A 25,254-nucleotide genomic window follows, 5' to 3' on the forward strand; every position below is an offset into this window, starting at 1 on the left:
GTTTAATTTATGGGGTGGTATTTATAATTTGGACTTTTCTGAAAAGGTTACCAAAGCAATGAATGAATGCAAAATGGTACACACTGCATAGCTTGACCTAGGCAAAGCTTTTGACACAATACCCAACTCAGGCATAACAGAAAAGCTAACTCACCAGGTGGATTGCCAACTGACTTACAGGTAGGATGCAGGATATCAAAATAAGGGAAAGTTACCTCCCCAAAGAGACCGGTCACCAGTGGAGTCCCCCAAGGTTATGTGCTGGGTTCTGTCCTGTTTGGCATTTACTTCTCTGAAATGAAAGCCAATACCAAAGTGCTCTGGCTCACTAAGTCTGCAGATGACTGCACACTAGGAGTAGTCACTGAATCACCAAATGACCTGCAAGTAGGATGGTCCCAAATTAATAACTGGTGCCAAAATCATGGACTGTAACTAAAGGCCAAAAAATGCATTATAACAAATGGTGAACTATCACACCGACAATACTTGTATGTGGCCAGTGATATAACTTTTGAACAACATGTGAGCATTGTCATTAGAAAGGCCTTCTATATCGCACAGCCAATAAACAAAGGGATAGTGTCGACATCTAGGCATGTCACTGTCCCCTTTACTAAGCCCTCATAAGACCACTCATTGAGCATAATGCTCTCTTTGGCATGTATCTGTCCAGATACATTCAACAACTGGAATGACCACAAACACACCTTACTAAAAGAATACAGGACATAAATAATATGGCATACATAGACTCAAAGCCCTGTTAGGATACTTTGCATCCCACAGACTAAGAGGTGGCCTATGTCTAGCATACAAGGTACTTCCAACCCAATACTGATGGATTTCTGCACATCAGCAAGCAAATGGCATCAGAAATACTCAGTCTAGGGAACTAAACCTCTTCTGCAACCTCAACAGAATGGACTGGAGGGACAGGTATATCTTGCAAAGAATACTAGTGCTCTGGAACAGATTACCATCCACATAACACAAAGCACACCCCCGTCATATTCATGTGCAACTTGTATCTATGTATGTGAAACAGAAAATTTACCCCAAGACTGCCCCCGTGCTACTAATGGAAAGAGGCAGCTCCTAAATATTTTATTCCATGCATGGGTTCCCTGAAATTATCTATGGTATGATCTCAGTTATTCTCATTAGGGGAAGCATAAAATTATTCAATATGGGATGAGTAAGGCCAATCTAACACCAAATAGGACAGGTAATTAGGGCAGAAAAAGGGAACTTGGCTAGGCTTAAAATAATCCACAAGGGTAGCTAGCCTTGCACTTACCTATAAATGTATAACAAGTAGAACCACACAGGAAAGGCCCTCAAAAGGATACGTTTTCCTAATAAAGTGAATGATTTTTAAGCAAAAATATCTGGGGCTAATTCTCCAATGCTTGCTGAATATGTGGTAAAACAATGTAGGGGAAGCTTTTTGGCAAAGTGTTGTGGGTAAAAGGAGAGGGCTCATAAGCTGGGAAAGGTCTTCCTAACTCAGTCCTGTTGGCTGATGAGGATGGAGTCCCTTAACTCAGATAGTACAGGCCACAGTCACATTAAATGTAAGACTAACATACCTGGGAGTCAACTGAGTAGTCAGAGACAGTGCTGAAACAGGTGGAGAATAAAGTTTTCATGAGTAGTTTTACATTTTTCACCCCAAAACTCAGTTAAAACCACCAGTCAGTGGACTAAACAGCTATTAAGAAGCAGCAAATCTCTCTAGGCTGACTCACTCCGGAGGTTACATGTCATCCTGCTGATAACAGCAACAAGACAGGGTATATTACCTGTGACATGCGGAGGTGTTCTTTCCTTCATAGGATCATAGAAGATTACTAGGCTATTGACCAAGAGGTCATTTTAAGACTAGCTGTTTCATCCCAATATCATACCACAGAAATGCTAGTCAATACACAAGACTGCTATTAATGATGACTGCCCATGTCCAGGAGGGTTGTGAGTTCTATCCCCAGTAAGAATTTATGGTGTCCCATCCACTCGTCCAGGTTCCTCTTGAACAGTGTCATAGAGGTGCTCTGTTTCACATCAGTTGGTAGCCTGTTCCAAAGATGCATCAGTCGCTGGGAGATAAATCTGTTCCTCCAGCATGTCCTATTTGAGTTGCAGGTCATATTTAGGTCCCTGGGACAGGTATCTCTAGCCCTGTTTGATTTATGGATATGCAGCAAGTTCATTAGGTTTGGGTCGTTGATTGCTCTGTAGGCCAGGCATAAGTCTCTTCTAAGAAATCTATACAATACGGAGAATAGCGACAGGGACTTTAGTCGGTCTGTGTAAGGCACATCCTGGAGCCCTTTGATGTTCTTTGTTAGAAACCTTGCAGGGCTCTCTAATTGCTGCAGGTGCTTAGAACGGTACATGTCAAACAGGGCATTATACTCAATTATGGGCCAGATAACGTGACAAGTATGGGGGTTGGTTATAACTACTTTTGCTCTTGAGTCATTGCCTTTACTAATCAAGTGTGCTACGTAGAAAGCTTCCTTCATGTGCAGCAGGATACAGGTTATGAACTGAGTACATTTCTTATTATTTGTTAAAGGGTCGTCAAGACAACCATGAGCTGCCATTCTCTTGAGATATATAGTGTACCACCTGGATGTTATTAATCTCTTACCACCATTGTAATATATAAACAAGAGATGCTTAACTGCTAGTACAGAACATCTGCAGTAGAAAGCTGAACAAACATGCTAATTACAAGTTCATCTCAATGGATAGTTAGGTACAAGTTACACATTGTACTAAACTTTATTCAGATCCAGTATAACTGAAAGACATGTGGCACAACTTCTTTATCTGTGTATGATTTTTCTAACTCTGTCTAAATGATGCCAGTAAGAGCTCACATCACAAGATACATGCCATTAGAGTAAATCACATAATAAGGCCAATGTCATGAACGAAACTCATGTCTGCACTGCAACGGCCAACACTGTCTATGCAACGTTTGTTAGTTCAGGTTTAAGTTATGCATCCTATAAACATAACTGAACAAACATATCTAGTAATGGGGAGGCTGTTAAAAGACTTCTTTAGCAATGCATTTAATAACCACTGCCATTCCATCCAGGGCTTAAAGAAAACTAGAATGACAACTGTATTAAATGCAGGTGCATATCTGGGGATTAATGACTTTATTTCTATAAAGTACCTAGTAAAATTAAAGACAAAAAAATAAACGCAGGCTTGGCAATTCATCCATCCTGAAGCTGCTGACTGGTTATGTTTAGACATGTTTTTACTGCAGGTATTTAAACAGAGTGCTTTGAGTTTTGTATTGTTCTACAGAAGCCTATTAATATGATAAAACATTTAACAATAGCTACCAGAATCTCTGGTGTACTATTTTTTGTTTTTTGCTAATAGCAGGAAAGCCATGGCAGTATGGAACTGCTTCTACAAAGGAACACAATAGCAACAGACTTCATCTTTCAAGCTAATGGCAACAAAACTCATTCAGTTCTTCCACAGCTATTTGCCTCTATACATACAAACATGCTGTATGAAATGTTTATGTAATGTCTGACTACCAAAAACAGATTTCCAGAATTCAGTGTCCAGTAAATCACTTTTTTATAGGTATGTTACAAAAAATGTTAAAAACACAATTCTTTGGGAAAAAGAAAAAATATACAAGAAAAGATTACTACCCAGTTTGACGCCAGTGTTTTACATTGCAATCCAGTCCAAAATGTGTCTAAATAATCCTCTTTTTATACTCAACTTCTTCAGAGATGGAAATGTTATTAGCCACCACCTATGAAAGGTCCACAAGTGGTAAATGTCAAAACAGATCTGCTTATTAGAATTATTCTTGATGTTCATGTTCATGACCTGGAATCAACCACCAGATGCTTTCGGTCTGTAGTGTAGCATATACTGCAAAAGCAGTTACAAACACCACAGAAAATACAAGCAGCCAATCAATTCCTTTGACAGGAATGCTAGAAAGAGGACCTGCATAATCTTCTTCCAACACAGTCACTTCATTATCTGCATCAATACCTAAATTTAAAAGAAAAATCAAAGTTATTAACTCACAAGACTATGTTTCAAATATAGTGTGCCAGGTTATTGGGCAACAGGTATGTTTTAACTTGCTCCTTCTTTTCTAATCATCAATGAATGAATCCGGGTCTATCAGGCTCATTATCCAGCTCAGAGCTCATCTTTACTAAACAAACAAAAAAAAATTAATACTAATTTGCACAAACGTATGTGAAGTTAACTTAGTTTTTGAGTATCTGGCAAGTATTTGTACTGATACAAATAGCACAATCAAGGTATTGCAAGCTAAAAACGTAACTGTGATTTTAAGCAGTGTCCCAGGTACCCCCTTTGATGGTGTGAGGTATTGCCAGCTATGCCAGGAGCAGTAGGCAGTGGATGTGTAACAGATGCCAATATAGCTAGCTGGAGTTTTGTAAAGAATTATATGTCATTTGCATATCAAACTGATCTGTACAGATGGCTTGTGTTGAAAAATGTATTTGTACAGCTGCTTGTGTTAAAAATGTACCAACAGTGTGGCCTGTGTGTCAGGCTGGACAGAAAAAGAAATACACTGGTATGTCATACTGTATTACAACTATTTAAATTAATATTGTAACAGAGGATACTGGAAGAGAACAGGTTAAGCTCAGCTCCAGCTAATTTTGAAAAATAGTATGAAATTAAATTATTTAATTTTTGCCATAAAAATTGTATCTTACAGTTCTGATTGCAGCCAGAGATGAAATGTCTCTGCCAGGGAATGATTTATTAGCTCCTGTAGGAAGAGTGGAAGTGTTTATTGTTTTATGACTTCCAGAAGCTGCAACAGATCTTAGCAAAGCTCTATCTGTGTGTATGGTAACATATGTGCGAGATTCTGGCTCAGTTTCCAGTAATGGGGGTAGTATGGGAACCAGGAGTCAGATGATCAGATGTATGTGACGTCATTCTATAATCCAGGGTAAACATGATGGTTTAATACTAGAGGAGACTGAAGTCTCCGAGCAATCTGGTTTTGGAACCTGACAAAGGACCCCTCACCTACTTCATCTTGCCTTTCTCAAATAAGTGACCAGGGAATAGTAATTCTTTACATCAATCATGAAAATATAGTGAGATTAGTTAAATACTGTTTCTGTATCTGTGCGACTCTATTCATTTGTGTTATTTTAATATTTCCTGTGACTGAAACTCTGGTGTTTATCATAAATAGATATTCCATATTTACATGTTCTTTTATTATTTATTATTAAATATACTTAACTTTTCATCGTCGCTGGTTCTTTAGAGAATATTTTAACCTTTGAGAAAATTCATATCTATTTGGTGACTGTGGCCACTCCTGAAAGCCTTAATGAACTGGTCAAACACAATCATTGGTATTAATAATAATTTCACTCAATATAAATTGGGTACCCTTGTAAGAGCCTTAGAATAACTGGCTTTGGAGTGTCTGGTGGCAGTGTAACTACCTTATCGTCTGGACAAAAGTGGGCATACCTAGTAAATCTGTGCCAGCCTTTCCCAGGTGTGTGTGTGTGAAAATCGTATCTCAATTTAATCGTATTTATAAACAAAGATATTGGCAACCTTCAAACACTGGACCTCACCCAGTTTGGGTTCGTGAAGGGCCGATCTTGTCTCCTGAACCTGACTGACTTCTTTGAATCAGTCTCCAGAGCCATGGACAAGGGTAAGGTGGTCCACACAGCCTATCAAGGCCTTTGACACCATCCCCCACTCTGGAATCATAGATAAACTTACTAAGCTGGACATTAATCCCTACATCACCCAATGGGTTGCTAATTGCCTTACTGATAGAACCCACACTGTAAAAGTAGCCGACTCCAAATCCAGCTCCAGACAAGTGACAAGTGGAGTACCTCCGGGTTCAGTCCTGGGACCGCTCTTGCTTGGCATCTACTTCTCTGAAGTACAGGCCAACACTAAGGGACTCTGGCTAACAAAGTTCGCAGATGACTGCAAACTGGGAGCCATTACTGAATCCCCAAATGATGTGGATACTCTACAAAAGGGCCTTACAGAAACAAATGCTTGGTGCCAGAGCCATGGGCTCAAGCTCAATGCCAAGAAATGTACAGTTATCCCCTTTGGGAAAAAACATGCACCTGTGAATTACCATATAGGTGGCAGTACACTAAACACCGAAAGTGTGAGAACAGACTTAGGGACACAGGTGGACAGTGGTCTCGCCTTCGATAACCACATCGCCACAACAGTCAGGAAATCCTACTATGTGGCACACATCATCACTAAGGGCTTTTCATCCAGAAAAAAGGAGGTCATTTTCCCACTATACTCATCCCTCATTAGACCCATTATAGAATACAACGCCCCGTTTGGTATGTACCTCTCAAGACATCTGCAACAACTGGAAAGGCCACAGAAATACCTCACTAAAAGAATCACAGGCCCAAAGCAGATGCCCCATGCTGACCGCCTTAAAAAATTCCAGCTATACTCTGTCGCATATCGTCTACTCAGAGGCAATCTCTGCTTAACATACAAGTCCATGTCAAACCCAGAGCTGTTGGACATGCTACACTTAAAGAAATCTCAATACCTCAGAACCACATGCTCCAGGGATCTAAACCTTGTCATCACAATAAACAAAACATGTTGGATTGATAGGTTCCTGACCCAGAGACTCCCCAGACTCTGGAACAGATTGCCCATGCATGTCAAGCAGAGTGCCTCTTTGGCCCTCTTCAAAAGGAACCTTGACGATTGGATGGGAGAAAGGAAATTCACCCCGGGGATCATGTCAGTTGCCCTGCTAGACAGGGGTCCAGGGAAGTAAATAGTGTCGAAAGAAATAGCCAGGGAATTTTTATTGCTAGGCTTGTATAGGCCCTAGGGCTGATAGCCTAGTACCAACCTATGAACCAAAGAGTGTGGGTGTCAGCTACTTGGAGCAGGGACACAGAACACTGGTTTCACAGAGAGAATGGTGGAGGACTTGACTTGGACACTCGGCTGAGGACTCAACTCTACAGCTGTGCTAGTGGACAATCTTATTGGGGACCTGGAGAGAGAGAGAGAGAGAGACCTAGACCCAGACCCAGACTGAGTGCATTCCCTGTGTGCTATTAAGGGAAATTGTGCTTGATGCAGAGAGCTGTATCTGGAAATACTGTGTGTATCTATTTTTATTCCAAGTGAACATCCCTCTCCAGTGTCAGTGATGAGGATTCAGGCTCCTTGGATACTGGCCCAGAGAGGTGACATCATACCCCCTTACATAAAATTGGAAAAATGTAATGATCAAAGAAAATACATTTTAAGACACAAAAAGGGAATGAAAAGTAATACATTGCACACATGACAAACAAAAGCTCTAATATTCTAAAGGGCCAAAAATAAAAATGAGAAAGGGATTACAATAAAGCTGAAAATCAGCCAGGGAAGTACTTACATGTACAGTTGGAAATAAACATTTGACAGTGTTGAGAAAGAGAGTAAGGGGAATGTGCTATGGTAGGAAAGAGAAGTAGGACAAAAGGAGAGTAATAGACAGACATCAAGATTAAAATGGAGTAGATGACTGCGTGGTACACAGAGGCAAAATCCTGGCTGTGACTCAGACAACCCAGATTCAATTAGCAGTCCAGGCATTGGCGGAGACTAACAAGGTGCATGAAAATGAGTGGTTAATATCAGCTCACCCATCCTGGGTGGAGGAAGGTACTCTGGCTTGCCGTGGTCTGACATCTAATACAGGCTGGATGTATGACAGTAGTACAAAGGACTGAGGATGAGGACCAATAAAGCAGCACATCTGCAATAGCTGGCAAACAAATGCATGACATGAAATATACATAGGTCAAGGAACAAGTATTATGTGAGCTCTACTTGTACATGCTGCCATAGCGGTAAGGGAAGGCAGGATAAGAAAGGCATACCTGATAGACTTCTCGATAACAGCATTCTCTCCCAAATTCTGTGTTGTGTGGAAAAGTGGATAGTTTGCAAGCCCAGGGATTAAAAATGTAACAGTAAGATAGAAACTTATGGTAAGGAATTATCTTTCCAAACGAATATGTACAGGGACCAGATGGTTTACCTGCAACAGTACTCAATCTTGATGGTGAGCTGGCAAATCCCATGACAAAAAAGTTTTCAATACATGGTGCTGACCACTGTAGAAGTGCTTAAGGACTGAAAACTTAGGCAAATGTGGTACCCTTGTATAACAGCAAGCAGAAAAATCCAGACATGTTAATATAACAGTAGTGGTAGACAATGCCACACAGAAAGTCCTGAAAGGTGAGCCGCTTTCCTACAGAGTAATCTTCAAAACACTGTCCAGTATGGGTTCATGGATATAAGGACTAGCCACTAGATGGTGTGAACATTGGCTCTAGATTATTGCCACAGTTGATGTGATACCCCAACCCTGTGTGCAAAACTGTGAAAAAAGGAGTTATGGAAGGATAAGGAGCATAGAGTCAAATCTTTTGATTGGGTTACAGCAGAACCACACAAGGCAGTAAAAGAAGATGTGGTCTACCTGAACTTCACTAATGCCTCTGATACTGTTCTACACAGCAACTGCCAGAAAAACTGATGAGAGTAGGGGATGGCTCAAAACTGAAGCAGTACAACTTGGCATGACTGAGTGGTACAACACAAGTAGTTGTAACAGAGAATGTCAGCATTTAAGAAATCACTACTGAAGTACCACATGGGTTGGTCTTGCATCCACAACTCTACACTGAGTTAATTTCAGACAAATCAGAGGGACCAAAGGGCTGCAGATAAACAACAGTCCTGATATGAAGCATCAGCTGGGGAGAGTAGAATGACGGCAGAACAGCAGGAAAAGGATCAGAGGGTGATGATCACACCTGGAGTGGACTACAAGGAGCAGAGTAAAACAACAAGAGATTAGGTGACAATGCTTGAGGTACCCTCCTGAGGGACAGACTACATAGTAAAGAGGTAATGATCCTGGCTCCACTGGGTTCTGGTCAGGTCATTCTCTGAACATTGTATGCAGCTCTGGAGATCACATGAGGAGAGGGTATATTAAGCTGCCGGAAAGTATCCACAGGAAAGCCACCAGAAGGATGCTTGGGATGTAGTGGAATGGATTTGACCACTGACTACAGGAGCTAGAGATCTTCTCACTAAAGGAGATGGGATAGAATATGCTATGGGTGCATAACATCATGTCAGGAAGAAGTTAAGGGGTCACATGCTAGGCAGGAAAGGGCATAAGGAGGAGTTGAGGACACAGAGTAAAATGTGTGGATTAACAGTTTCTTGGATTTGTGAAAACATTTCTACATGTAGAGAATTGCTGGACTAGAAAATGTAATGCTAGAATGAGTGATGAAGAGGGAATCAGACCATGTGTGGCAAAGTGCAGTAAAGTTGAGGGGCACAAAGGAATTTGAGGAGTGAGAATACTGAGTGTAGTCTACATCTAGTGTTAGTCAATTGTAATGTATGTCTGCAACACTAAACATCTGTTTACAAGTCCGGTGATTTTTACCTGTGATATTAGCATGGTTTTATCATGGTTATAAACTACAATCACAAGTAATACTACTGTTATGTTTTGCTGAAAAAGTGATTTTACACAGAAAATGTAGAATCTTTTCATGGACTACTAAAAATAGTGCATCTTACACACAAAATTACTGCTAATACATTTCTGAAGTTGTCACACTACTAAAAATGACAAAAGTAACAAGAGAGTTAGTTTAATTCATAATTTGTTACAAATTATAAACAATAATTGCACATATTTCAGGGATGTTTAGTGTAAGACACCATCTCATAACCTGCTCAATTCCACCACATAATTCAGTTTCAGTGGATGTAGTTAGTGCATGCATTCTTTTTTAGGAAGGCTATGAAAAATATCATTGTCTTCATCAAAAAAAGTCAGCTGTTGCACTGGTGAAATTATGAGGTACAAATTAACTACAGGAAAAATGACAAAAATGTCAGTGAAACAAATAATGTTACTAATTAACAGAAGAACAAAAACTGTCATCTTGTGGCACCAATCATGTGATTTATAATGCATAATAATGCAATTCTATCCCCAGAAATGAATTTGAGTCGCTCTCCACAGCAGCACTGCAAATTTTAACGTGGTTTCAAAATAGTACAGAGAAAATTTGTGTCTTAGAGGAAAAAAAACATGATGAAGTAAATATCTGTGAAAGGAGACAAACTAATGTTACTGTAAATTTATTAGTGCCATATCTCCAAATGGCAGTCTTAGGGCCAGTCCTCATGAGGATATATGACACACCAGTGTACGTCCATCCTAAAGACCAGCAATATTCCTTCACTAAAACCACTTTTTGGTAAGGCCCTGATAGAGTACTACAACCAGTCAATGGCTTACCTCATCAAAAACGTAACTCATCACAACTGAGCCTCTTTCCTTTGTCTTCAGAGCTGGTAAAAAGGTGTGTGTGTGTGTGTGTGTGTGTGTGTGTGTGTGTGTGTGTGTGTGTGTGTGTGTATGTGTGTGCGTGTGTGTGTGGGGGGGCTGCAGCCCTCTCCAACACGGCTGTTAGAGAGAGCTTTCCTGAAAAAACATTTTCCTAGGAAATATGGACTATGTGTTTCGATGACTGCAGTTCTTGAGGAGATATCATGGATCTGGATCTACAAAATGATTCTGCAATAGCTCATGAAGTGAGCTCTACAAACTGGCACAATAAAAATGTCCGCCTGAAATGTTAAGAACTGGGCAAAAAGAAATTTACCACAATTACTTGCCTTAGCTTAAAGTCGAACCTGAAGCAGTGAAGAAGTGTTGCCATTTCATAGCTTCACGGGTGTATACTAGGCCAACAACCACTAGGGCCCTTAAAAGCCTAGTAGCACACTCCAAATGTGACCCACAAACTTGATTTACAGGGGGCAATTTACTGACTGCCTCTGCCAAAGGCAAAGGAGTCAAGACTAGGGGTTAATTTCCTATTAGCCATCCACTGATCCAAATTGTGCTTAAATAGAGATGGGGAGCCTATTCCAGAGAATGGGAATTCTGTGAAAAACATATCTGTTTCTCCAACCTGTCCATTTATGTTGCAAGCAAAATTTATGTCTTTTAATCTACTGGTTCTGATACTGTTTGTTTTGCAGATGTGCAAAAGATTCATCAAAACATGTTCCAGGGATGGCTTGTATGCAAGGCAAAGATCACCTCTCAGAAATGATGATGATGCAGAGTAGAGAGACAGGGCTATGAGGTGATCATCTTAGGACATTATGTTTACTCCCTACATTCTTTTTGTAAGGAACCTATGTGGACGTTCCAGTTGCTGCATGTGTCTGGTCAGGTACATACCGAAGGGGACACTCTATGATGGGCCTGATTAGGGAAGTGGTATGATGACCTCTCTGGATCCAAATGCCATGCCCTTGAAAGAACATGATCTAGCAAATGTAGGTTGCTAATTTATTTATTTTTTTTAATTGGAAACCACCTGCTGTATGAGTTGGAGTTGTTCACTGCTGCACCAACATAACTGTCTTAATGTCCATCTTTTATACCAGGCCTTTTTGCGTCATGTAATCCTAGAATAATCCTGCTAGTTTTGGGTTGAAATCCGTTTCTCCAGAGATGATTTTGTGAGTGCTGCAGAATGAGAGTGTGAACTGGAGATCCACCACTACTGCATGAAGGTACTAATTTAAATGGAAGTGATGCAGAAGGGACCTACTACACGTGTAATGATGCTCCCTCTGGATAGGCCACTATGAATTACTAGGCATGGTTTACATATTTCCCTGCTGTGGGCCCTAAGGCTGCAAACCTAACCAAACTAAAGTTCATAGCACCGGGGTCACGAATGCCCCGCTTTTACACCAGCATGTCATTGTCCCACCCCCTAAACACAGGAAATCAGGTAGGCAAACTTTCATAATTCCTCTCCTGCTCATGCTGCTAACTTAACTTGAGTCATCCAAATCTCACAAATAAGGCTTCATCCCTCTATGCCAACAAATTTAGCTTTAAGTCATTAACTACGATTGGTGAGATAGCAGTTCTCAATGGAAAGTTCGTGGAGGTGAGCAATTCTCAATGGAAAGTTCATGGAGGTGACAGTGGTAACAGCGAACTGTCTTGTTCAGTGCAAATATTGAAACACACCCACACACTTTTTTTTTGGTAAGATGCATACAGTGATGAATCTGCTGACTCGCCAGGTTTTAAAATAAGATGATGTAGCGTTGAAAGGAAACAAAAGTTACATACTCACCATAATGATAGATCTGTGCTGTCTTCTTTTTGTCCATTTCAACCTTTGGATTATCAGATCTGACTAGATCTGATGTTGGCGGCTTTTAAAAGTTGTGGATCTGTGGCTCTGACTCGTCCCCCACCCTTACTCCCTCTCTTCCTCCAAAATACTTCAGATTGAGTTTGCTATCAATAAACAAATTTTCATTACCTCATAAAAGGAAAAAATGAAAGTTACGTACGCACTATAACGACAGATCCATGTTGCCCTATTTTTTGTTTGGTTCAAATGATGGGACTCTGATCACAATCAGATCTGGCCTTGGCACCTTCAAATGCATGGATCCAGGGGTCTGACTCCAGACTCTTCCCACAATCTCTCTCTTCCACCTTCTGAATACCTCAGATCATGTTTACTACCTACAGGAACAGAGTAACTCTTAAATCTATTCCATAAAAGTACAGCAGCAGCATAGGGTTTATATACATACATGAATATTGTTGATTGAGAATGCAAGACCCCTATGGTACCACCCATTCTTTGAGATGCCAAAGGTGAAAATTTGGAAGGGGGAAGGATATTGAACTAGGTGAAAAATAGGACACGGATCTATCATTATGATGAGTACATAACATTCGTATATGATGTTGTCCATTTTCATCTGATTCAAATGATGGGACAGATTCCCTAGCAACTGTTCTCTCTAATGGTTTCGTGGAAGGCTATTCCTGTGTATTGTAGAGAGTCAAAAGATGTGCAAAATTTGGACTGTACATCCAATTTATGAGACACAAAAGTGTGAACTGTAGACCATGTTGCAGCAGCACAAATTTTATCAATTAGCAAATTTCTCTGAAAAACTGCTGATGTTGCTACTGACCTACTTGAATGAGCTGTAGGGTTTTGGGCAAATGTAAGCCCAGTTTCATAAACAAAATGGAATCTGACAACCATCTAGAAAGAGTAACCTTAGATACATCACAGCCTAGTTTAGCTTTGGAAAAAACACAAAGAACTGATCTGATTTGGTATTTTACGTTCTACAAGATAAAATCTGAGCCATCTATGAACATTAAGTAAACGCAAGGCATATTTTCCACTGTTTGAATACTTTGGGAAAAATACTGGCAGATTAACGGCTTTGTTAATGTTAGATTTGGATGCCACCTTCGAAACAAAAGGACTGGTTTCAAGAAAATTCTCTTTGTGAAAACATATGTATGGAGGTTTATAAGAAAAGGCCTGTAATTCAGAAATTCTCATGGTTGAAAAAACTGCTACCACAAAGATTGTTTTCCAAGTCAAGAACTTAATATATGTTGAGTTTGCTGATTCAAAATGAGATCTTCAGAGGGCTTGTAACATTACTGTGATATCACAAGGGGGAACAGGGTCCCTTACTGGAAGTCCAAGAAGAAATGTTCCTGTAGGAAAAGCTTTCAAAACTCTCAATGAGGCTATAGGTTTGTGGTTATGGCCAACATGAAAATTAGAAATTGTTGCCAGTTGTACTTTTGGAGTGGAGAAGCTAGCGCCCTTACTGAAAATTTTTGAAAGGACATCCAATACAGAAGACAGAGGAGCAGAAAAGGGAAATAGTCCCTTGTCTATGGTCCAGAATGAAAATCTTTTCCACTTACTTCTATTACTTCCTGTTGCTAGCTTTCCAAGAAGCTGATAGGATGTTTACTACTACTACTACAAACCTGGCATCTCTGGCCACTGTTAAAACTGCAGAAACCAAGCAGTTAGGTTCAGGGTGTCCAGATCCAGGAGAGGATACCAAGAAGGATGGAACAGAAATTCTGGTCTATGAACCAGTGTCTAGGTAGGACATATTAGATGAGACCATAGAAATGGGAACCAAATCTGTCAGAGCCAATATGGAGCAACAAGGAACACTTTTGCCTTGCACCTCTTGGCTTTCTGAAGGAAATTCATGAATAAGGGGAAAGGCGTAAAGAAGCCCGAGGGGAGGGGGGCAAATGCAGACTACAGAGTCCCTAGGTGACTGACCTTGTGGAGGGATTAAGGCAAAGTCACTGCTGCACTTGCTCAGTTGAAAAGCAAACAGGTCACAGTAATGTTGGCCCCAGTAGTACAATACTTCATTAGCCACGGACCAATTGTGAGACTATTCATGAGGCAAAATGATGCATCTGCTTAGCCTGTTTGCTAGCACACTGGAAGTTCACAGGATGTGCGTTGCTATAAGAAAGCAGCGGGAAGACATCACTCACTTCTTTCCAACCCCCTCCCCACCATGCCCCACTTGTTTATGTACCATACTACTGACATTGCAAGTCTGAACTCAATCACACCTTCTGGAAAAGGGTACTGAAATATTTGCAGTGCTAAAAGGACTGTTCTCATCTCTAGAACAGTGATGTGCAGGTTGGCCTCTAACAGTGTCCAAGTACCTTGAACAGTCTTCCCTTTGTAATGTCCCCCCTCCCTAAAAGGGAAGTGTCTGTGGTGACTACCACTACCGGAGAAGGAGGACAAAAGGGGCGACCTTCATAAAGAAGGGGGAGGATATCCATCATCTGACATGTAACTTGCATAAGGGAGTAAGTTTGATCAGGGTGCTCAATGGGTGATGAAACTGACCACCGGACTGACATTCCCTGAAGGACTCTCATGTAAAAATGGGACAGAAGTATTAGAGTGATCATAGAAGCCATACGACCTAGAAGCTTTAGAATTAGACATGCTGGTGGAGAAGCTTGAGAATTCTGGAATGTGGTTAAAAAAAACCCTTCTGATTCAAACAATCCAAATGGCATCCAATCCGATGAAATCTATGTACCGTTTGCCAGTCAGTTGACTCATGGAAAGATTTACAGTGATCCCTAGATAGTGAAGTAACTGGAGTAAAGTGTCCCTCCACTGAATAAGTAGATCTTTAGTCAGAGTGGTTAGGAGACAATCGTCCAAACACAGAAACACCTGGAACTCTTGCTGCCGGAGATAAGCTGAAACTACTGACATGCATTTGGTGAACACGCTAGGGCAGTGATGATCCCAAAGGGCAGAGTCCTGAGAAGATAATGATCAACTCCAAGCATGAAACAGAGAAATCTCCTTGATCTCTTGTGCATCTTCAAGTGATAATAAGCACTGTGGAGATTTATGGAGTAAAGGCAGTGGTCCTTCTTGAGAAGAGGTAAAATGGACTAAATCATGATGATTCAGAAATTTGTCTGCTTCACAAATTGGATTAAGTGACTGAGGTCCAATGTGGGCCTTAGATCCCCAGTTTTCTTTGGCACTAAAAATAATTTGGAGTAGACACCAGATCCTTGTTGGTCTGGCAGTAAGTGCTGGATGGAACTTTTGTCTAGCATTTTTTTTTTAACGTCTGCTGTAGCGGATTCCACCTGAGGGGGTGGTACTAGGAGAATCCTCTTTCTTGGTTGTGGAGGACAAAGGAATGGAATAGTGTATCCTCTGGTGCTCTCTTCCGTTGAGTTCCTTCTTAGTAGCTGCAGCATCCAAGAATCCATAGAGAAATGTCCCACCAGGTTTGAGAGTGCAGGGATAAGTACTTCCCCAACTGCCTCCAAAGAGGCAGCAGCTTGGCAAATCTTCAGAAGTGCTGAAAAGATTTCTCTGAAAAGGGTTTGCGAAATCCTTGGTTTTGCAGACCCTCCTCTGTCACTAGTGTGACGCCCATTAAAGTTATCCCACCGCCACCCTGCCTTTGGAGGGTTTGTCCGAAGAAGGGCTATGGTTAAAATCCTAAGATTTTCTAAACCACTTCTTTCTTCCTTCCTCTTTGACTCATGGAAAAGGTTCTTTAAGGAGTAGAGAAGCAGATTCCCACAGCAGACAGGATCTTACCATCCTCTTCATTTCTAGACAATGTGTCTTTGACCTTGGGTCAAAAAGAGTAGAACCATCAAAGGGAGTGTAAATGAAGGACATTTTAAAGCCTTCTCAAAAAAAATCACAAAACTGCATCTACGTATGGCTATGAACTGCTATGCCTGTGTGTGCTGCTCTTGATGTCCCATCAGCTGCATTCGACACCAGTTGCATGGAAACAATGGAAAGAAATGTACAGGTAGACAAGCTGGGATTCAACTTTCTTTTGGATATCAGCAAGCTACCAGAGACAGACAACAGTAAGCTCTTTGGTTAATTCTCTCTAAAAATGTGTGAAATTAGCCAAGTAGCTCAGCACTTAAGTGAAAAGTTCACTGAAGTGTAAGTCTGTCTTCCAATTCTGTCCAAAGCCCTTGACTACCTATTAGGGGGGGGTGAGCAGATGTGTTTTTTTCAGAGAGTTCCTTCTTAGTGGCCACCACTACGACCACTGCATCCCATTGGGGACATTTACTTCAGTTTCTCCTATTCGTGGGAGCAGCTAAGACTTTGTCTGCCTTCTTTGGAATGGGCTCCACTGTGTCAGGATCCTTCCAGGCTCTCTTAGCCACCAAGTCAATAAGGGTGGTCAGGAGGAAGAAAGTACAGTTTTGTACCTACCATAAATGTAGATGTTCGAGTGCTAATACAGTTGCAGTCATAACAGATGGGTTCTCCTGCCGTCAGGCGGGTCCTCGGTCGGCCGAATTCCAAAGTCTAGGTCCGGCGTCGGTTGTCGTCGCTTCTTCCCTGACGTCAGTGCGACAGGGGTATAAAGGAACCAGCCGACGCCATTTTCTTCAGTTTTTCTTGCCCCAGATGTCAGGTGCCCCCAGAAGGAAGGCAATACATAAATTTGTGTAATAAAGCAGTGCAATATAATCAAAATACAGTAGTTGCAAGCAAATACACCATAAATGAATACCCCAATCAGGTTGTATGAGGATGTGTTAGCCTATAGGCCTGTCCCAAGAGGGGAAGGAGGGAGGGAAACCTGGACTGTAGCTGTATTAGCACACGAACATCTACATTTAGGGTAGGTACAAAACTGTACTATGTTCATCGTGCATACAGCTGCAGTCATAACAGATGGGTATAATCCCAAAGCTAAGAAAGGGGTGGTAGGCACTAGGTGGAACTAGGAGGAGCCAGGATGCCCTGCAAGACTGCAGTGGCAAAGCCTGCTCTAGTTTTGGAGTATAATGGTAGGAGGTAGTGCTTGGAGAAGGTATGCACAGAAGTCCAAGTGGCTGCTTCCAAAATATCTTTGGTAGGAACTCCTCTGAGGAAAGCTGCAGAGGTAGCTGTGGCCCTTGTGGAGTGAGATCTGATGCCTGTAGGTACAGTTTTGCCATGAAAAGAATAGCAAAAGCGTATGCAGTGGGCTATCCATTTTGAGATTGTCTGTTTCGAAATTGGCTTTCCTTGAGCTCCTACAGCATAGGACACAAAGAGCTGTTCTGATTTTCTGAAAGGTTTTGTTCTGTCCAGATAATAACGGAGTTGTCTGTGGATGTCCAAGGAATGTAGTAATCTCTCCCCTTTGTTTTGAGGATTAGGATAAAAGGTGGGTAAGTGTATGGCCTGATTCAAAGCTACCCTGGATACCACTTTAGGCATAAAGGATGGGTTGGTTCATAAGGAAACTCTGTAATGATGGAAGATGATAAAAGGCTGAACAGCCATGAGAGCTTGTAGTTCTGAAACTATGAGCTGAGGTAATAGCCAGAAGGAAAGCTGTTTTCCAGGACAAATATTGCAAATCTGATGAGGCAGCTGGCCCAAAGGGAGGTAAGGTCAGTTTTTCCAGAATGAAATTGAGATCCCAAGCAGGTATTGGTTGTTTCCTTGGGGGTCTTAGATTCTTAGCCCCTCTGAGGAACTGTCTTAAGAGAGGGTGAGAGAATAAGGGTGGATCAGTGTTGTATTCTGCAGAAATGGCTGAGGCATGGATTTTGATGGAGGAGAATGAAAGTCCACTGCTTAGCAGCTCAGCTAAATACCGTAGCATTTGAGGTAAATTCAGTTTTCCAGGATCCTGGCCCTTTTTCTCATTCCAGACACAAAACCGTTTCCATTTTGCGGAGTAAGCTTTTCTAGTTGACAGCCTTCTGGCCTCCAAAATGACATCCTGCACCTCCTTGGAGAGTAGGGTCTGTTGTGATGCTAAGGAATCTTCCATGCGGCTAGATTGAGTGTTTTTAGCTGGCTGTGAAGAGTTTTGAAGCTGTGCTGAGTCAGAAGAAGAGGCATTAGAGGCAGGGTCTATGGTGGGGAATGCGCCAGGCTCCTCAGGAGTGGGTAGCAGTGTTGCCTTGGCCAGTCCGGAGCAATGAGAATCATCTTTGGTCTGTCTGCTCTGGTTTTCAATAGAATTTTGGGCAGCAGAGGAAGAGGTGGGAAAGCATAAAGTGTCATTGATGTCCAACTGAAAGAGAAAGCGTCCACTCTCCAGGCCTTTGGATGGAAAATCCTTGAGCAGAATTTTGTCAATTGGTGATTTTTGTGGGAGGCAAAGAGATCTATGTCTGGCCTTCCCCATGCTTGGATTATTTCTGTAAAAACTTTTGGATGCAACTTCCATTCGTGTGGTTCTGTCATATTTCTGCTTAGGTTGTCTGCCAGCGTGTTTTTTTTGCCTGGCAAGTACTGTGCTTGTAGTTCGATTTGTAAGTCCATGGCCATGTTCCAAAGTGACATGGCCAGTCTGCATAGGAGGTATGAATGTGTTCCTCCCGGTTTGTTTATGTACCACATAACTGTGGTGTTGTCCGTTCTTATCAATAGTTGACCTGGTTGCAGAAGGTCCTTGAAAGCTATAATAGCATTTCCTTTTGATTGATGTGAAGGTGCTTTTCTTTTTGGGACCATTTGCCCTGAATGCACCAAACTGTGGCTGTGTTGAGACCATATGTTTTTCAGGTACCATTGAAGTTTCCTCATATGCAGCTTTGCACATGGGATTAGTAAGATGCAAGATGCCATGAATCCCAGAGCCTGCAGGATTTTCCTTGCAGTCAGCCTGGTGCAATTTGCTAGTACTCTGAAGTATTCAGTTAGTTGCCCCTGCTTCTCTGGCATGAGGTAGGCCATCTGGGTGTTTGTGTCCAAGTTGGCACCCAGGAAAATTATCTTCCGAGAGGGTATTAGCCTTGATTTCTTTTTGTTGACTGTGTATCCCAGAGAGTTCAACAACATTATTACATAAGCCAGATGTTTCAGAAGAATTTGCTTGCTGTCCGCTTGGATCAGGCAGTCGTCCAAATAGGGGTATATTTGTATCCCTTGAAGTCTGCAGTAGGCAATTACTGATGCCAGGCATTTCGTGAATACTCTGGGCACAGTAGATAAGCCAAAGGGCAATGCAGAGAATTGATAATGGGTTGAACCTGCAAGAAATCTGAGGTATCTTCTGCAATTTTGTCTGATTGGGACATGCAGGTATGCCTCCTTGAGGTCCACTGTTACCAGCCAAGACTCCTTGCCCAGCATGGGAAGAAGTTGCTGTAGAGTGAGCATCTTGAATTTTGGTACGAGTAGAAATGTGTTTAGGATGGATAGGTCCAAAACAGGTCTCCAATCTTTTCCCTTCCTTGGTACCAGGAATAGCCTGGAATAAAAACCTTGACCTTGTTCGTGCGTAGGTACCTCTTGAATAGCTTTCATGTGTATGAGATCTGTAATTTGCCTTTGTGCCTCTGCCCTTTGATTGTGTGGCAGGTTTGGCATGCCTCTCATTTTTGGAAGGGTGTGAAAATGGAATCTGTAGCCTCTGTTTATAATGTCCAGGATCATATTTGTCTTTTGTGACAATATGCCAATTTTTTGAAAATAATGCCAGCTTTCCTCCTAAGGGGGCTGCCATTTGAGTCTTGCTTGGCATGCATAGGGGAAAGTCATTGGGCTTGCTTTCTGAATGATTGTGAATTATCCTCACCACCTCTTTGTGTAGGAGCTTGCCATTGTCTGCCTCTAAACGATCCTTGGGATTGTCCTCTGCCCCTCAGGCGCCTGTATCTGCCTCTTTGGGGTCTGTCCGTGGCTGTAAAGGACCAATTTTTGGAAGGCCAATTTCTACTGAAATGTGGGGGTTGTACCTGTAGAAAATCTTTCACAGTTTGCATTGATTTAGCCTCTTCCTCCATTTCCCTTAATACCTCCTCAGCATTAGCATTAGCACCAAATAATACATCCTTTTGAAGAGGGGAATCTAGTAATTTAGCTTTGACATGATCAGTCAAGGTTTGTTCCTTGAACCAGGCATGTCTACGTATGACTGATCCTGTAACAGCAGCTCTACATGAGGCCTCTAGAGCATCAAAACCACATTGTAAGGTATGCTTACCCACTTGTTCTGTACTATGCATCAAATCCTGCAACTCCTTCAAGTCTGGTTGTTCAGGTTGTGACATTTTACTTTTCAATTGTGATAACAAAAACTGTTGGTATTTTAGCATATGGAACTGACAGTTTAAGGCCCTCATGGTTAAGGTAGCCGAGGTATATACCTTTTTCCCCCACCTTTCTAAGGATCTGGAATCTCTCTCGGAAGGTAATGGATTTTTAGCAGTGGAGGCCTTAATTCCCTTGGGGCCCTGTGAGATGGTTTCTGGGTCAGCAGCATGGCTTTTGTATAGAAATTGGTGCGAGTCAGGAACCCTGTAGTACCTGTCAGGCTTAACTGGGGCTAGAGGCAGAGAGTCCGGGTTAAGGCAGGCCTCCGAGTAAACATCATCTAGGATGTCCAAGACAGGAGGTATAGCCAGAGGCCTGTGTTGAGGTAGTAAAAGAAATTCCCTAAGCCTTTTCTTGGAATCTGAATAATCTTGGCCTTCCCAGTGGAAGTGTTCCCTTAAGGTATGCAAAGTTTCCCCAAATGAGTAATCCTCTGGGGGGGGGGGATACAGAAGGAATGGACTCCTCCGCATCAGAGTCTTCAAAAGGGGAGTAAGAATGTTCCTGATCATCAGAGTGCTCTGAAATAATGGAGCCCTGATCAGAGGTGGGGGATTCTTCCTCCACTCTGGGCCTTTTGTCCGGTGGGGGTTGAGAAACCCTGATAAGAGTAATTAAATCCTCAGCCATTTTAAGCATCTGTTTTTTAGGCACAGGGCCTGGGGATGGGCCCTGTGTAGCTTGTCTCAGAGTGCATGGCTGCTTTAGACTTAGTGAAAGCCTTGATGGAGAAAGAAGAGGAAGGTCTGAAGACACCTTGAGTGGCGGTAGACCTGTCCACATTTTGAGGTTCAACGCCAAGAGTGGCTTCGGTATCTGTAGTCAGGGTGTAGGCCGAGGAGCCTGCGACCTCGGGCACAGGAGGCACCGCCAAACAAGTGTCGTCGGTAGTCAGGGGCTGCGTAGGCGCCTCGCGGAGAACCGGACCACGTGTAGTCGGCTTTGGCGTGGTGTCGGTAGAGGCCGCAGACCTCGTGTGTCGGTCCTTATCTTTGCGTTATTTTAGACAAAACGGGAGTCGGAGTATCCGACGACATAATATAGTTAAATGTTTTTCCAAAATAATGCTGGGCGAACTCCGCCCAATGCTTAATGGTGCGTTTGTTGAATGTAGCACAAAAGCGACAGACCGAGACGTCGTGGTCTGGGCCTAAACAAGGTATACAGAGGGAATGGAAATCCTTATGCGGTATTTGCTTCCCACATGAAATACAATTATTAACTTTGTCTGACATCGGTCTGAGGCAAAAAAAGTTTCCCCAACGGGGTACTTAGCTTTCAAGAAGACTTCGGTTTCAAAATTTTCGTAATCTCAGGAGCTGGCCGACCGGCACTTGCGAACTGCTTCTGCTTCGGGCACCGCGCGGCAAGAAAGACTGAAGAAAATGGCGTTGGCTGGTTCCTTTATACCCCTGTCGCACTGATGTCAGGGAAGAAGCGACGACAACCGACGCCGGACCTAGACTTTGGAATTCGGCCGACCGAGGACCCGCCTGACGGCAGGAGAACCCATCTGTTATGACTGCAGCTGTATGCACGATGAACATCTACCCAGCCAGAATAGTCAGCCCCAAAAGCCTTCAAGAACATGGATTCTTCTGGGGATGGTGTCAGTAGACCAACCTCCCAACAGTCACATTAATTCCAGGATTTTGCCAAAAGTAGCATCTCTAAAGGGGAATCTAGGAGAACCTTCTCCTTCATCCAAATCCATGTCTTCTGTAACAGAGTTGGGTGATTTTAAGTATTTCTGTTTGCATGTCTGCTTCTTATGATCTAAATGTTTGGGGCTTGGGGTGCATCAAACAACGGATCCAAATCAGACTGTGAACTCAGAGCAAATACCTCACTGGGATGTTTTGGAGCTGACTGTTCCTGTTGATAAGGAGAGGTCGATGCAGAAAAAAAAAGTCATCGGGATGGATACAAATTGGAAGGAAGCACCTTATCACTTGAAACAACAGCCCACTCGATGGCCTTGAATGCAGAGCCTGAGATCAGAATTGAAGAGGAACCCCTAAGGAATTGGAGTTGAAGATTCACCCGTGACAGCAATCAGACACAGATCTGAAGCCATCATTGGAGCAGAGTTGTATAGAGCCAAGGCTTTCAGAGGCAGAGATGGCTGTGACAGTTTCAAAGGCAGCATCAAAGTCTACCTGTCCCTGGCAACTTTAGCACAGATGATTTGTCTCAGATTTCCTTCCAGATCTGACAGTGTCTGACTAGAAAAGAGGTTGAGTAAAGTTGGATCTGAAGTAGTAAGTTCTACTAGCACTGATGGAGGTGCTCTGGGTAAAATCGAATCCATTGGTCTCTGATCCAAAGATCAGATCAAGATCACAGTCCCGAGTGGAGGGGTCGAAGGGACTTTTCTAGAGTTAACTTGTGGAGATGCTGCAGAGATGACCCCCAACTGGATCTGCTGTTGAGGAAACCTCCACATCATTCTATCAACATAAGCTTCACTACGGCTCCTGAAAGAACAGGCAGACCTGACTGAGGAAACTACTGAAAAAAACTTGAGTCTTTGTTACTGCAGAATGGGAGAGTGCAAAGTAGGGCTAACTGGATCCAGAGAAAACCTTAATTGAGGAGAAGGTGATCAAATCCATCCAGGATTTGGATCCAAAGACTTAGAAATTTTAAGAGCTGGACTCAGGGTGGCTGTTGGGTCGGGAGTCCTTTTTTGAGCTTTATCATCAGCCTTCTCACGAGTCTTGTTTCCTTTTTTTTGCCATGTCTTCTCATCTGAAGGGGTTGTGGAAGAACAGCTCGGTTGAGCAGGCAACACATCTTTTAATATCAATTTGTCTTTCCTGCTCTGAAAAATCTTATGTCCAAAAGAGGCCCAATTCTCACAGCTAGTGCCCAAGTGGGATGCTTCCAAACAGTAAACACAGAGTTATGTGGGACCCTTGTAAAGAGATCTTGTGGCCACAGCTGGAGCACTTCCTTGATTGTTGAAAAGTTACAGCCTTTTTAGAAAAGATTCAACAATAAGTCTAGAATAGAAGCAAGAGGAGATGAAAAGGAATCAATCCCTTTACAGGCTGCCCAGACTGAAAAACTCTCATTTGCCAAGGTAAGCTTTTCCTGGTACTCAATTTTTATAAACCTGACAAAATATGAACCACCTGAGTGGAAAACCTGGCATCTTTGGCCACAGTTAAAATTGGAGGAACTAAGCAACTAGATTCAGTGTCTCTGGGTTCATGAAAGGCTGCCCAGATAGTTATGTCAGAAGATCTGGATGGTAGTCCAACATTGAGGGAGGTTGTACTAGATGAGGCCCAGAGGAAGGGGAGCCAAACTTGTTGGGGCCAGAAATGAGCAATGAGGATTGCCTTGGCCTTGCACCTTCTAGTTTTCTGAATAATCTTTGTTTTTAGAGGAAAAGGTATATAGGAGACCCAATAGCCAAATGTAGACTAGAGCATCGCTCAGTGACTGTTCCTGCCGAGGGATGAGGGCAAAGTAACTGCTGCACTTGTTGTTTAGGCATGAAGCAAAAAGATCACAGCATGACTGACCTCAGTTGCTGAAGATTCAATTTGCCACTGCTTAAGGGACCACTCATGGCTGCTAAATTTGTCCACTAATACACTGAAGTCCCCAGGATATGCGTAGCTACAATAAAGTGAATGGAAGACATTGCACACTGCCACACTCTCCCAGCCTTCCAGCCTAAAAGATATGAACAGGTTCTGCTCTGCTTGTTGATGTACCAGACTACCAACATTTGTCCCGCTGGATGGAGACAACACCCTTGGCGAGAGAGTCCTGGAAAGCTTGCAATGCCAGGAGAACTGCTCTCATCTTAAGGACACTGAGGTGGAAACTGACTTCCATGTGTGTTCTTGAACCTTGGAAAGTCTTCCCCTTGAAATACCCCACCCCCACACCCTAGAAGGAAACATCTGTGCTTACTATGGCCAAGCGGGGATGTGGAGAAAAGGGATGATCTTCTAGGAGAGCTGTAGAGGTGGCTTCAGACAAATTTGAGAATGAAGAGGATGTGAAATCTGGGACCACTGAAAAGAAAGGGTCTCAAAGTATGCTAATGTGGTATCTGGCTAGGGGAAAAGTACAGCTGTGTAAAATCTTACCATAACAGTAGATGTCATTCTCTTCATTGTTGCAGTATTCCTTATAGTAGGGATCCCCTGCCTAAGACAGCCCAACGTCCAACCAGTATACTAAAGCCTTAGGCTGTAATAGGGATGCCGTAGGTCACACAGTTGCTCCCTGCGCACAGTGTAGGGCATAAAGGTGACGTACGGATGTACCTTTCTTAGAAATGAAGTGTCCCAGGAGGAACAGTCCAAGTAGAAAAAAAGGAACATGCATCCATAAGGGGAAAAACGGCAAGGAGGGAGGGAGCAAATACAGCAACAGTGAAGAGAAAGACATCTACTGTTATGATAAGATTTTACATAACTGTACTACGTCCTTCCTTATCACTGTTGTAATATTCCTTACAGTAGGGAGAGTACATAAGCTCAGGAGGAAAAGTGGGAGGAGGAAGATCCATTACAGCCTTCAAGAAAACCATGCAGGATAGTCCTGGCAAATGTGGCTCAAGCCCTGGAAACCACATCCAACTTATAGTGCTTAGTAAAAGTAAAGTATGCACAGAAGTCCAAGTAGCTGCCTCAAG

General features: G+C 42.5%; 1 protein-coding gene across 3 annotated transcripts in view; it reads right to left on the reverse strand.

Annotated features, from left to right (window-relative positions):
• Positions 1–2,749: 2,749 nt before the first annotated feature.
• TXNDC15 (thioredoxin domain containing 15) overlaps positions 2,750–25,254 on the reverse strand; it is a 308,164-nt gene continuing 285,659 nt past the window's right edge. For all 3 annotated transcript variants that reach the window (XM_044069226.1, XM_044069224.1, XM_044069225.1), the window contains one exon: positions 2,750–4,047. In XM_044069226.1, coding sequence (XP_043925161.1) covers positions 3,851–4,047 — 197 coding nt within the window. In that variant the 3' untranslated portion in view covers positions 2,750–3,850. The remainder of the gene's footprint in view (positions 4,048–25,254) is intronic.

This window comes from Protopterus annectens, chromosome 4.part0, assembly GCF_019279795.1.
Source record: "Protopterus annectens isolate FY-2018-M chromosome 4.part0, PAN1.0, whole genome shotgun sequence".
NCBI lineage: Eukaryota > Metazoa > Chordata > Ceratodontiformes > Protopteridae > Protopterus > Protopterus annectens.